Here is a 12,557-nt window from a genome sequence, read left to right as displayed (position 1 = left end):
ACTCATTATTGTCCCCATCGTGCCTTGGATTCGCTTCACTTGGCATGGCATTAGGGTGGAAGGAGCGAGGCACAGGTGATTTGCCTAACACGATCCTCGGTTTCAAATACAAATATAAATCAGCTGTGCCAAGGATTGATGGTGAATAATTCCTTAAATAACTCGTGGTGTTGCAGGTGTTCGAAGCCCGACTGACCCCGCCTGCAGAGTGGTGTTTGAGAACGAGCAGGAGAATGGCAGGAAGCGCAGCCTGGTGACGTCGGAGCCGCAGCACGTGACCCTCATAGTCTTTGGGATAGGCATGGTGAACAGGACCCACCTGGAGGCAGACATTGGGGGGCTGACCATGGAGTCTGAACTGAAGAGGATCCATGGCAGTTTCACCCTGAAAGAGAAAATGAAAGGTGGGATGAGCTACAATGTTCTCTGTAATTTAAAACTCACTGCCAGCTTTGCATGTTATGTGTGTGTGTGTAATACTTGTGGTGGTAGTATAATAATATGCAATAAGTTCTTTTAAAAGCTTAGAAGGATACTGAAGGATTTTAAAAGGATGCAAGATTTTCAGAAAATGCCATGGAGGAAATTCTATTAGAAGATATTAGAAGATAGTCACTCCTTTCATTTTCTCGTCACAATTTAAATTTGATATTACTTAACATGAAAAAACTACTATAACTGTAATTTTTCATTTACTTTCCTGCTACTATGTTTTTGCAAGCAGTAGGCATACCTGGAAGTATTTTACTGAATGAAATGCTGTTAAATACCTTTTTTTCTTAAAGATGTATTACATCAAAAGATGACTGAGACATGTGCCACTGCTCACATAGGAGGTGTCAATATTGTCCTGCTGGAGGGAATTACCCCAAATATCCAGTAAGTAGGAAGCCTGACAATTTAAAATTGTTCAAGTGCAGAGAAGTGAGTTTGTGTAGTGTTTCTCTTAAGCTTCTAATTGTTTTTGAAATTTATAGGTTCAAACCATATAAGATTTTTAGGGAGTAGTTAACTTACTGATGCTGATTATTCCCATTTAAAATCTATAGTGTTTCTTTAACAGATATCTTTTTGAACTCCCATCATGCTCCATTCTTCATGTCATTTTTACATTTCAATTATGCCTTTTCCACCCTTTATATAATTGACACAACTTGACAGGGGAGGGGGAGAGAATCACTTCTTGTGCATGGATGTCGTGAATGACTTGCTCAGCATCCACATTGTTTTGGGTTTGGGTTTTTTTTTGCCAGGCTCACAAGCTCCAACAGGCCACGCATTATTTTTCTTTGTTCCTAGATGAATTTCTTTCTGTTTGAGTTGCAGAACAGCTGAACCACAACTCTTTGTTGTAGATCATCCTCACACAGTTTGGGTGTTAGCTGGGTAACCCCCAGTATGTGATCTGGTTTTAGAATATGAATGTTGTAGGAAAGGGACTAAATAACATGACTTGAGTCTCTCTCTCTCTCTGTCTCTCTCCCTTGAATTCCTGGTTAGTTTGGAAGATGCTACAAAGAACATAAAACATAGAGAATTTTATGATTTCCTCAGCCTAATTGCTTCCAATAAAAGTGTTTCAGGGGCATAAATGAGAGTTTTAATCAGACAGTCATGAAGGGTTTCTGAAGGTGACTGAGGCCCTTCATGTCTGCTTTACATCATCATCTTACTGAGCTTCCATATAGGGAGGGTACAAAAGGAAAGGGGAAATACTGATACATCTTAAAAGCAACAAGAGCAAACAACAAACCTGAACAAACCCAAACCCTTCACCTTGGTAAATTTGAAAGTAAATGTCATATTGTGGGTTACAAGTAATTAACTGACTAATTTTGCATGGATGTTTATTCTTTATTTGCTTTTTTTTTTGTTTTTCTTGCTTTCTCTTCAACCTTCATCTGTAGACTGGAGGATTTTCCTACATCTCCTACAAGCACAGCCAAACAAGAGTTTCTGTATGTCATACTATTATATTTAATAGTCTTGCAATTACCTCTGTGTCGTGTAGCTAATGGCTGCATTCCTACTGTGTGTGATTGTGTAGGAAGATGTTGCTTGAATACATTTTAGTTTAGCATTAGTATTACCTAGATAAGCTTTTAATGTAGCCTGCTAAATATCTGTCCAAACAGGCCCTTATAAATGTTAACAATCAAGCTGTGGGGGCTTAAAACTCTGCCTGTGCTTTTACTGCTAATGAAGGTGACCCTCTTCATGTCCCCCAGATCTCTATATGTTGGTCTCCCTCACAAAAGATGCAGTGTCTTCTTTGTATATTCAGTATTGTGATAATATAGGATTAACTTCAAAATGTCCTTATAGAAGGTAGCTCTGGAAGGAGAGGTGATGGACTGTAAAACTGCAAGTGATGTAGAGAAAATATTGGTATCTGTGTTCCTCTTTGTCTGGGAGCAACGTTAAACCAGCAGAGAAGGAAGTACTTTTGTTCTTAATACATCACTGAGCAGTTGAATTCATTGCCTTATGATGTGGTTAACAAAAGTATAAACGATTAAAAGGATTGCATAAATCCATGGAGGATAGGTCTGGTGGGGAGTCGTGAATGCTGGAATTAAGGGAAGAATCATTTTATTCACATCTCAAGTATCTGCTACTGCCTGAGTTTTCAGCTGACTCAGTGTAATAGTTCCTGTGGATTATGGACCTCCTGCTGACCTTTTTCTCCCTCCCTTCTTATAACATTCCCAAAAACCTTTTAAGTGCTGGCCTTGTAGTCAGTTCTGTAGTGGGACTATTCGTGAAAAATACTTTTTTCACGAGTTTGTCTGGAGAGTGATTACTGACGGAATTGATGTGAGAACATAGAATTCTTTCAGAAAGCATTGCTGGCACATAACTTAAATACTGATTAATGATTTTAATAATCTATAACCAGATCTGTCATAGGCATATCACTGTAGGTAAGCAAATTGTAGATAATTCATGTGCAGTCCTCAATCCAAATAAATGTATATTCAGACAGTCGTTCCACATTTCATTCTGTCATGGAAGTAGTTTCACTCTTGCAGGCAAGCAACAGTGAAATTAATTTGTTGCATGAAATATGGAAATATCTTAGCAGAAAAGCACAGTTAATCTTGCTGAAATATTTTTCTCTTGCAACACCTATGTTGGTGTAACTTTTTTTAATTAAGAAAATGTTTTAAAATTGTTTGAATGTAGTAGTATTTTGTGTTAGAGATGGGGATGGAAATGTATTCTTGATTGGCCTCACAATAGTTGAGCCTGAATGGTAGCAGGAAGAGAGCAGGAAATAAGCAAATATCAAGAGAGAAATAATTAAAGAGGTGGATTAAAATAAGTCTGGACTTTCCTTAAGTAATGTTTATTTGTATAATGTTTTTCTGAAAATAGTTGTGAATTAAGATTTGTTTTCTCCTCCATATTTGTGTAAATTCTTCATGTATTTTGAAATCATTTCTACTTGACAGTCTGTCCTAAAAAATTATCCATAAACACTTTAGGTCACTTGTAGCCCTTGCATAGCTCTGAAAATCTGAGGCTGTTCCTTGAGCTTCAGTCAATGGATCTGCTGTTGATAGGCCTGTGGTTGCCTTATTTCTTTATTATAAGCAGAAGGATGATATCTTTTTCTTTGTTTGTATTTCCACACCTGGGAGTAGAATTCGTAGAATATTGTAGCTTCCACCACGAAACTGAGTTGTCTAGGGAACAATTTAAATTGTGATACAAAAAGTATTTTACTGATGCTCCTTAAAATATAGTATTTGAGAAACTTGCATGTAATGTTGCAGTTTATAGAGTCTATTTTTCAGCCATGTGAGCTGATGTACTGCATCTTCACAGCTACATGTCCTTCTCTTTGAGGCTGTAATATTGTGTTGGCTGCTTAAAATACTTCCATTGGGTAACCCTCCAGGAATTGACCACAGATGGGAAACATTAATGTGTTACCCCCATAATCTTTTTTAATAGGACCTTAGTGAATTCTGCTATGCCAAAATTTCATTTTGACAACAAAAGCTGTCAGTTCTGTGCAGTTGTATTTTTATCATGGGTAACCATTGTGAACCATATCCTCCTCAATATTAAAATAAAGTTTAGACAATATATTTTGGAATAGTGTGTTTGAATTAATCAGCAGTATTAATTCACAAATCCATTTATCACTTGCTGTGTACTGGATGTTAAGTGAGCATTTCGTCCATTGACCTATTTGGATGCTAAAATCAAATTTTGCTAAGTCTTCTTACGAAAAGGATGATTTGAGAGTATTCCTGAAAAGGAGTTGAAATGGAAGGCTCTTCTTTGTTTCTGGGTGTGCAAATTTGTCTGTCTAGTGTGTATGCACTGAGACCATCTTACTTTGTGCAAGAGTAACAGTTTAACAGGTATTTTGGCAATGCATGACTTTGTAGTTCTCTTAAACGTAGCATAGTTGTTTGTGGCATGTAGTGCATCTGTGTGTGTCAAGTGAAAGTAAAAGGAATGCGTATCGAGTTTATAAACAGAATGACTTATGGTAACACTTAAAAACTCATTTTAACCTAAAACTGTAACCGCTTGGAAAGACGTGCAAATAACTCCTCTTCCCTTTTTCCGTTAGGACTGTCGTGAAGTGCAGCATTGCCAAATCCCAGGCCCTCTACAGTGCCCAGAGAGGACTGAAAACAAACAATGCTGCCGTGGTGAAGGTTGGAGCCATCAGCATCAACATCCCCCAGCACCCAGCCACGCTGCACAGCATGATGGTGCGCAGCTCCCACCAGCTCTCCAAGCAGATCTCCGACCTCATCCGCCAGCCCTCCACCGCGTGAGTGCTCCCTGCGTGGCGCTTCCAAAGCCTGCTGGTGGCCGCCCAGTGCTACCTGTGTGGGACAGTCAGGCTGCTCATATATCCCTGATAGCACCACAAAAAGGGTTTTCTGCTCTTTGTCTTGGCAAACAGGCCCCAGCCGACCAAAGAAGACGTCGCGACCCCTTTGCCCTCCGAAAAGACTCCGACGAGCATTAATCAAACGCCGGTCGAAACAAATGAATTCCCACAGCTGCCAGAAGGCTTGGAGAAGAAACCCATAGTGCTCAAGTTCAGTGCCATGATAGATGGTATAGCTATTGGAGCAGCGCTCCTGCCCTCTCTGAAGGCGGAATATAAGATGGGAAGAATGAGGAGTCATGGAATGACAGGTAACAGTTCTCTGAAACTTTAGAAACATTATTGCTTTTAGTTTGCCCTTCCTATAAGCATCCAGGAGCACTCAGTATTTCTGCTGGGATTATAACTAGAGCTTTGAATCTGTTGCTACCAGCTTATTTTTTTAATGTGGACTTCAATGGGGGCTATGTAGAGAACTTACATTGTGGTTGTTATACAGAATTGCCAGAGGGGTAATGCAAGAGCAGATGAAGATGTGTACATTCCTTTATAGCTTCCTTCCAGGAAGCTTCCCACTGGCTGCTAAAGTCAGTTTATGATCTTTGATTAATTAAATTTTGATTCATAAGTCTAGTAGAGAATACTTTTATAGGCCCTCACTACACCTGATGTGGTTTGTGTGACTCTCTTCTCCATCTAATTATGGTGAAGTCTTCATTTTCTTTAAAAACAAAGAAAACCCAGAGTCATTTGGGTGGATATTTATAGCTCTTTAGGTCTCTGCACTTCAGTAACATTTTCAATATTTTATTTTTGTATTAATTCCAAAAGTGTTTTTAAATTTAAGGATAAATAAAAGATCCTTTTGCCAGTTCATACCTTTTCTTTCCCCGCCTTCCTTTTACAGGTGCCCAAACCAGATTTAATTTCGAGCTTCCAAACCACAGACTGCGCTTCACTTCCAAAGTCTCTGCCACTGACATGTCAACCATTCCTCCTTCTGCGAGTCTCAACCTCCCCCCTGTCACTATGTCAGGGAAATATGTCATGGAAGAACACGACACTTACTCAGACCAAATTTGGAGCATAGATGAGCTACCTGCTAAGCAAGGCTACTACCTACAGGGGAACTACCTGCGCTGTGTGGCTGAGGTAGATGTTGAAGACATCCTTGATAACTTGTTATTTCCACTCTGTTACACTTCTATGTGTGCATCTTCATATTATTTTAATAATCTGCCTGCTCCAGAACTCTCACGTTTACAGGTTGAATATAAACACTTAAAAAATTTAAAGAAAATTTTATTTTTTTATAGTTTATTTTTTCGTGATTAGACAGCTCCATAGATAGAAGCTATATATAACCTCAGTAAATGATATAAAATTTTCTATTCTATTCACAAGTTCTATTTGTGTACCAGTTCTACAGTTAATTTTCACAGGGAGAAAAGTGATGCTGCTTCAAGGCAAGCCTTGTGGGGGGAAAGCAGGGCTTTTTCACTTACTGTGATTCTTTAGTCAGAAAAATAGTCTAGCAATTGAGACTTCGGATGTTTGCATCTTTATTAGAAGTGTAATTAGGTGCTATGTTATTTCCTGGCTGAAGAAAAGCCTTTGGGTCTTTGAATTTGTTCAGCTTGTAAAACTGAAGGGAGGGCCTGCCTAGCCAAGGCAAAAGCCAAGTGCAAGTAGTTTTAGAAAATGTCTGTATTTTAATTTTAGTTAAAAAATCTTAGTGGCAAATTTAAACAATCTTGGACAGACTCCAGTTCTTATAAATACTCTTTTAGATTAGACTGGACACAGTAAGTTTACCATTGAAGATGCCAGTCAATTTATTCACCTAAAGTGATTAGAATAATGTACTTTTAGAGGCTGGCTGCTAATTTCTGTTTTCTTCTGATAATGGATTTCTAGCTGTAATTAAAGTAGCATTTCACATATTCCATGAACCTTAACCAAGTCCTGCATTTTATTGTTTAAATAAACTTAACCAGGAGAATCGACTTTAAAATTGCAATACAAAACTATATAATTGTCTTTTTTTATGCTAATAACAATAGGATTGGATTTGAAAAGATGTACCTGGAAACCAAAAATCCACTCTTTTGAAAACTTAAGTTTTGTTCTAAAATGTTCTATTTCTGCAGGTTGGCTCCTTTGAACATAATCTCACAACTGACCTTTTAAACCATTTGGTATTTGTGCAAAAAGTGTTCATGAAGGAAGTAAATGAAGTCATACAGAAGGTTTCAGGTAAGCAGAACACTTAAACCCAACTCTAAGTAAGAACCTTAAACCTTGTTTGATGGCAACATGATATAGCTCTCAGGATCAGCTCTTTATTTCAGAGACATCATCATTTCACATCTAGAATTCCAGCAGCAAGAAGCAGAGCTGGAGTGTGAAATAATAACAGAGGCTCTGGAAATTATTCTAGTTCTGTCATAAACAAGACTTTTTATTGGGAAGCAGGATAATTTGGCATTCTGGACACTAGTCTCTGTGTCTCTATCCATGACATGACCTTGGCTGGGTTACTTTCTGTATTCACTTTGTTCAGCTTTGTTTGATTGGAACACTTTTTGGGTTACCCTAAAAGGCTGTTACAGAAATACAGCTAATTTTTAGTGGAAAGATTCATCAATAGTTGGAAACATTGTGAGGAAAGAAATGCTAAAAAGTGGTATCTAAGTGAAAGGAGTGTCTATGTGTACATCTACCTCCTTTCATATATATCTATATATGTATTTATATTCATGTATGCACATGTAATAAAAAATATGCAGATTTAGATGATGTGCCCTCAAGGCAGTTAAAAGATGCAGTGGAAGAAATGGAAAATGTCAGAGTCCCTGAAGGCCAAGAAGAAACAAATTTTAAACACCCTGGTATTTGCTTCCTTCAAAATGTATTAGTATTGGGTAGTAAGAAAATGCTTAGGGGAAGAATAAACCCTCATCAGCTGTCATTATTCTATTAGAATATTTTTTATGGAGGAACATACAGTGGTAAACCATGAGCCCTATATTAGATTTTACTACATTTCTTAGTCTCTGAAGTTTGATCTCCCCTGTATTTTTATCCTGTGTTTTTATGTGAGGAATTTATTACCATTGCTTGTTCTTCGGTTTTCTGGACTGTAAATTTGTATGGCAAGTAGCAGCCTGATGGTTTTTGAAATGTGACTGTTACCTTCCATGTTGGAGGAACTCACCAGGAATCAGCAATCCATGAGTTGGGTGCTGGATGCAGAACAATGGGGGCAGAAAATAGCTTTGTCCTTCTGCCATGGAGCAAAATAATTGACATGGCTTGAAAACACCAATTAGTGTAATATACTACAGTGGTGTTTCTAATTCTGGTTTATGTTGCAATAAAATATTGTTTGCATGTTATCCTTATATAAAAACTGAATAAGTACCAGTTATTTAAGGTGAAGTTGCACAGATTGAAAGCTAGTTAATGAAAGAGCAGTCCATAGTAATTGCATCTTGAAGTTGAAGGCAGTGTTGATTAAAAGAAGAAAATTATCCAGATAGAAAATTGAGTGATAAAAATTTACTGTTGTGGTTTGGGTTTTTTTTTAATTCATGATTTAACTGCCTATTCTTACCACCAAATAACTGTAATTAGAAGAATTGGCATGTATGGAGAGAATTAATGGCTTGGCTTTTTCCAGCAGCAAGCTCTTCCTATAAACTAAGATGGAATATAGATCACATCTCAGGAAGAATTAAAACCAGGATTCCTCCTTCAAGTTAGGGCCTGTGGGGATACCTAACTTGGGATGAAATGTGCCAGGGTGAGGAATTAAACACAAAAATAAAATAACTGCAGAATACTCTTTCCTCCTCTCATTGGAAAATACTGATATAATTTCAGTTCTTCTTTTCATGCAGTTTCCATAGTATTTAGTCAAGTGTTCAATTTTTATTGTCAGATAATTAGGAATACATTGGTGCAGGGGACAGATAATATATTTTTGAAAACTAGGTGTTACTCCTTACAGGCTTTGAGCCTTCCTGTGGAAAGTTTCCCAGGAGGAAGGAACATGACTCTCTCTGCCTTCCTTCTTAGTAGAGAGCTATTAATTGTACGTAAGCAGATGAATCTGCACTGATGTCTTCCATTCAACCTTCATTTGTTTGTACAAATCTTCAATTAATCACTGTTTAAAATGAGGCTTAGTTCACTTTCACCTTTTTGTATCTGTTGGTTTTAAAACGTTTTCTTTGTTAAAACTCTGAAAGTGTATATTTAACATGTACAGGAGGGGAGCAGCCGATACCTCTTTGGAATGAACATGATGGCACAACAGATGGAGACAAACCAAAAATTCTTCTTTACTCCTTGAGCCTACAGTTTAAGGTAATCTTATGATGACAAAACAGTGGCCCTAGATGCTATTAGTGGCTTTTGGGTGTTTATCTCAAAGTTTATTGAATCAGGAATACTCCGCATGAAGAAAAAGACCTAAAGACCTTAAGTTTGGTTCCTGTAATCTTTTCAAATGGGAAAAATTATTATGTCCTCTTTTTACTGCTGCACAGTGGAAAAGGGTTTTTATTGGTTTTGTTGGTGGTTTGTTTTATTTTCCTTCTCTTTATGTCCCTGAACCAGATGCTGATAACTTTGTACCTTCCTTATTCCTTAGGGAATTCAGGTGACAGCCACAACTCCCTCCATGCGCGCTGTGAGATTTGAAACTGGACTCATTGAACTTGAGCTCTCAAACAGACTGCAAACCAAAGCAATGCCTGGAAGCAGCAGCTACCTCAAACTGTTTGGGAAGTGCCAGGTGGATTTAAATCTGGCACTAGGACAGATTGTTAAACATCAGGTCAGTGCTCGACATCTTTGCACGTGGTGTTCTTAGTAGTGTGGGATTAAAAAAATACATAACCAAGCCAAGAGCTGTTTTACACTGCTGGTTCTTACCCACTCCACAACCAGATCGGGTATCAAATGTGTACATGCATAAAAGATGGAAGGAGTCAAGTATGGAGGTGTTGTTTTGGTTTTTTCCCCCATACTATTAATATCTTAGAACTTATTAGCCCTTTATAGCAGTAATAACCTCTCTGCTGAGTCCAACTCAAAATTTTTGTTGATATTGTTTTTATTTTTAGGGTATTTGAATGAAATAATAAGATCAGAGAAGACCCAAACATGGCTAGACCTACATTTTGACCTAGTTTGTCTGTCTTGGTTTGACAGTTGTACTTCTTGTATTCCTAAACCTGCTGTTACCTAGAATCACTGGTTCTCTGATATGAAAGTGTTTTGTGATGCCTAGAAACAAATAGAAATTTTAAAACCTATAAATCAACTGTCACAGTAGAGGATCTGGATATATAAACAATTATTTTAGCTAACAGTTTATGATAAATAAGGAAAATAACACTGTGATTAGAATTTAATGCAAGAATATCGAATATCCTCAAATATTGAATATCCTCAAATAGCCTTCTCCTGGTTAGAGGAGAAAAAGGGGAAAAGAGAGATCTTAACTTGCTGTTTTCATTATTTCTTTTTTCCAATTCCCTGTCCCCTCCCTGCTGCAAACCTTTCCCTCATCCCATTTTTTTGAACATTTAAGGTTTATGAAGAAGCTGGCTCAGATTTTCATCAAGTTGCCTATTTCAAGACAAGAATTGGATTAAGAAATGCTCTAAGAGAAGAAATCAGTGGCTCATCAGACAGAGAAGCTGTGCTCATTACTCTGAACAGGCCAATTGTCTTTGCTCAGCCTGTGGCCTTTGATAGAGGTATTGAAGAGACAATTGCTACAGATTTGTCCTCATACTAAAGAAGATTTTTTTTTTCTTGATTATTCAAAACTCGTATTTCATGTTAAGTCAAAGTGTTAAGTAGCTGAGAAGTTTGGGAGATCTACTCTATGCCAACGGGTTGATAATTCCAAACATTAAAAATTCTACTTGCTGAGGTGATTAGTTTGCAGATGGTTTGGAGGTAGTTGTAAATCTTCACAAAGGAATAATGCTTAAAGCAGCAGCACTTTCTGTATTTTAATTTCAATGGCAAATCATCAGATTTATCCATCTTGTCCTTTGCAGCAGGAGCCTGATCACTGCATCCTGAATGAGTGTCTGTCCATTGTTATACATCCACTGTCTTAAAGTAATGGAGAAGCTGAAAAAAAAATTTAAAACCCCCACAACTTTATTGGTCAATGTGCATTATTTTTTTTCTATGTGTTGGTTTCAATGAAGCATTTCTTGTTTCCTCCTCAAGCTGTGCTGTTTTGGCTGAACTACAAGGCTGCTTATGACAACTGGAATGAACAGAGAATGGCTTTACATAAAGATATTCACATGGCCACAAAAGAAGTAGTAGATATGTTGCCTGGAATCCAACAAACCTCTGCACAGGCTTTTGGGACCCTGTTCCTTCAGCTGACTGTCAATGACTTAGGAATTTGCCTGCCCATCACAAACACACCTCAGGTAAGCAAAATTGACCTATCAGAAGTTTTTTATATGATTATAGATAAAGAAACTCTGAAAACTTGGCTTTAACTCCTGTTTTGATTCCTTTGTTTGATTGTTTAATTAAAACAAGGAAAGAGAGTGTGAATAACTATTTGATATATATATATATCTGTTTTTCAAACAGTTTTATTTAGGATCTCAGATTGGGTTAGAAAAGATATTTAAAATGCAGTCATTGACAACAATTGTGTTATTGTAGTACATGGTAAGTCTAATATGTTACACAGGATTATGTATTCTCTAGTGTGCAGTTAACTTTAATATAATTTCTGTATTAAAGTAATGGCTACACAGTACATTGTGCCGTGTGTTAATGCAAATTTTTCTGTAAGGGAACATTGAACTGGGAATATTCTTAATGGGGAATAATTCCAGAACAGAAATGAATCATTTTAATGACGTAGAGGGAAATGGTCACAATACATAGAAATGTAAAGGAGTAATGAGGCCAAGAACCTGGAAGTCACAATGACATAACATTTTGATTGTGAATGTTCTATCTGGCAGCTGTGGACAAAGCCAATGGCTCTTTATGCTCTTATGTGTTACAAATGATAGTAAATTATGTAAAATATGTTCTGTCTTATTAATGGATCTTCATATACAAGGATGGAAAAGAATGAGTCAACCTGTGTATTTAAGACTGTATATAATTGTAGATATCAAAACAAGCACAAAACAAATCACATAAAAATTAAAGCTACTTTTTGTCATTGTTAATCAGCTCATGTGTGACCCTTCATGGAGAAAAGAATGGATCCTGTGTTCTGTGGTCATGGGCCATATGGAGATACAAACAGGGGATCAGGTTTCCAGTATGGAAAGATAAATGTCATTTAATACATGTGCAGTATCCCTTTGCCATGGCACTGACCAGTGAATTCTCCCTGTGGTTTTCTTTTCCAGTCTAACCACACCGCAGATCTTGACACTGGCTCTGCTTTAGTCCTGACTATTGAGAGCACCTTAATCACTGCCTGCTCCTCAGAGTCTTTAGTCAGCAAAGGTCATTTTAAAAACTTCTGTATCCGCTTTGCTGATGGCTTTGAGACCAGTTGGGATGACTGGAAACCAGAAATAAGAGGAGATCTCGTCATGAATGCATGTAAGTGGGTGTGATTTCATACTGGACAGTACTATTTCAGATATAAATCCACTTTTGCCCTTCCCTTTGACTTTAA

At 37.4% G+C, this 12,557-nt stretch overlaps 1 protein-coding gene across 11 annotated transcripts in view; it reads left to right on the top strand.

The window, feature by feature from the left end:
- KIAA1109 (KIAA1109 ortholog) overlaps positions 1-12,557 on the top strand; it is a 92,092-nt gene that overhangs the window by 56,829 nt on the left and 22,706 nt on the right. For 10 of the 11 annotated variants that reach the window (XM_039378379.1, XM_039378376.1, XM_027741541.2 and 7 more), the window contains exons 47-58: positions 177-404; positions 786-879; positions 1,908-1,958; positions 4,592-4,798; positions 4,934-5,172; positions 5,769-6,013; positions 7,012-7,117; positions 9,135-9,232; positions 9,519-9,704; positions 10,464-10,632; positions 11,120-11,331; positions 12,283-12,481. In XM_039378379.1, coding sequence (XP_039234313.1) covers positions 177-404; positions 786-879; positions 1,908-1,958; positions 4,592-4,798; positions 4,934-5,172; positions 5,769-6,013; positions 7,012-7,117; positions 9,135-9,232; positions 9,519-9,704; positions 10,464-10,632; positions 11,120-11,331; positions 12,283-12,481 — 2,034 coding nt within the window. The remainder of the gene's footprint in view (positions 1-176; positions 405-785; positions 880-1,907; positions 1,959-4,591; positions 4,799-4,933; positions 5,173-5,768; positions 6,014-7,011; positions 7,118-9,134; positions 9,233-9,518; positions 9,705-10,463; positions 10,633-11,119; positions 11,332-12,282; positions 12,482-12,557) is intronic. The other variant, XM_039378377.1, reaches the window with a different exon arrangement.

This window comes from Pipra filicauda, unplaced genomic scaffold, assembly GCF_003945595.2.
Source record: "Pipra filicauda isolate LSUMZ 115617 unplaced genomic scaffold, ASM394559v2 scaffold136_size1984543_pilon, whole genome shotgun sequence".
NCBI lineage: Eukaryota > Metazoa > Chordata > Aves > Passeriformes > Pipridae > Pipra > Pipra filicauda.
The sequence above is the reverse complement of the archived record's forward strand: the minus strand, read 5'-3'. Positions and strand labels throughout refer to the sequence as shown.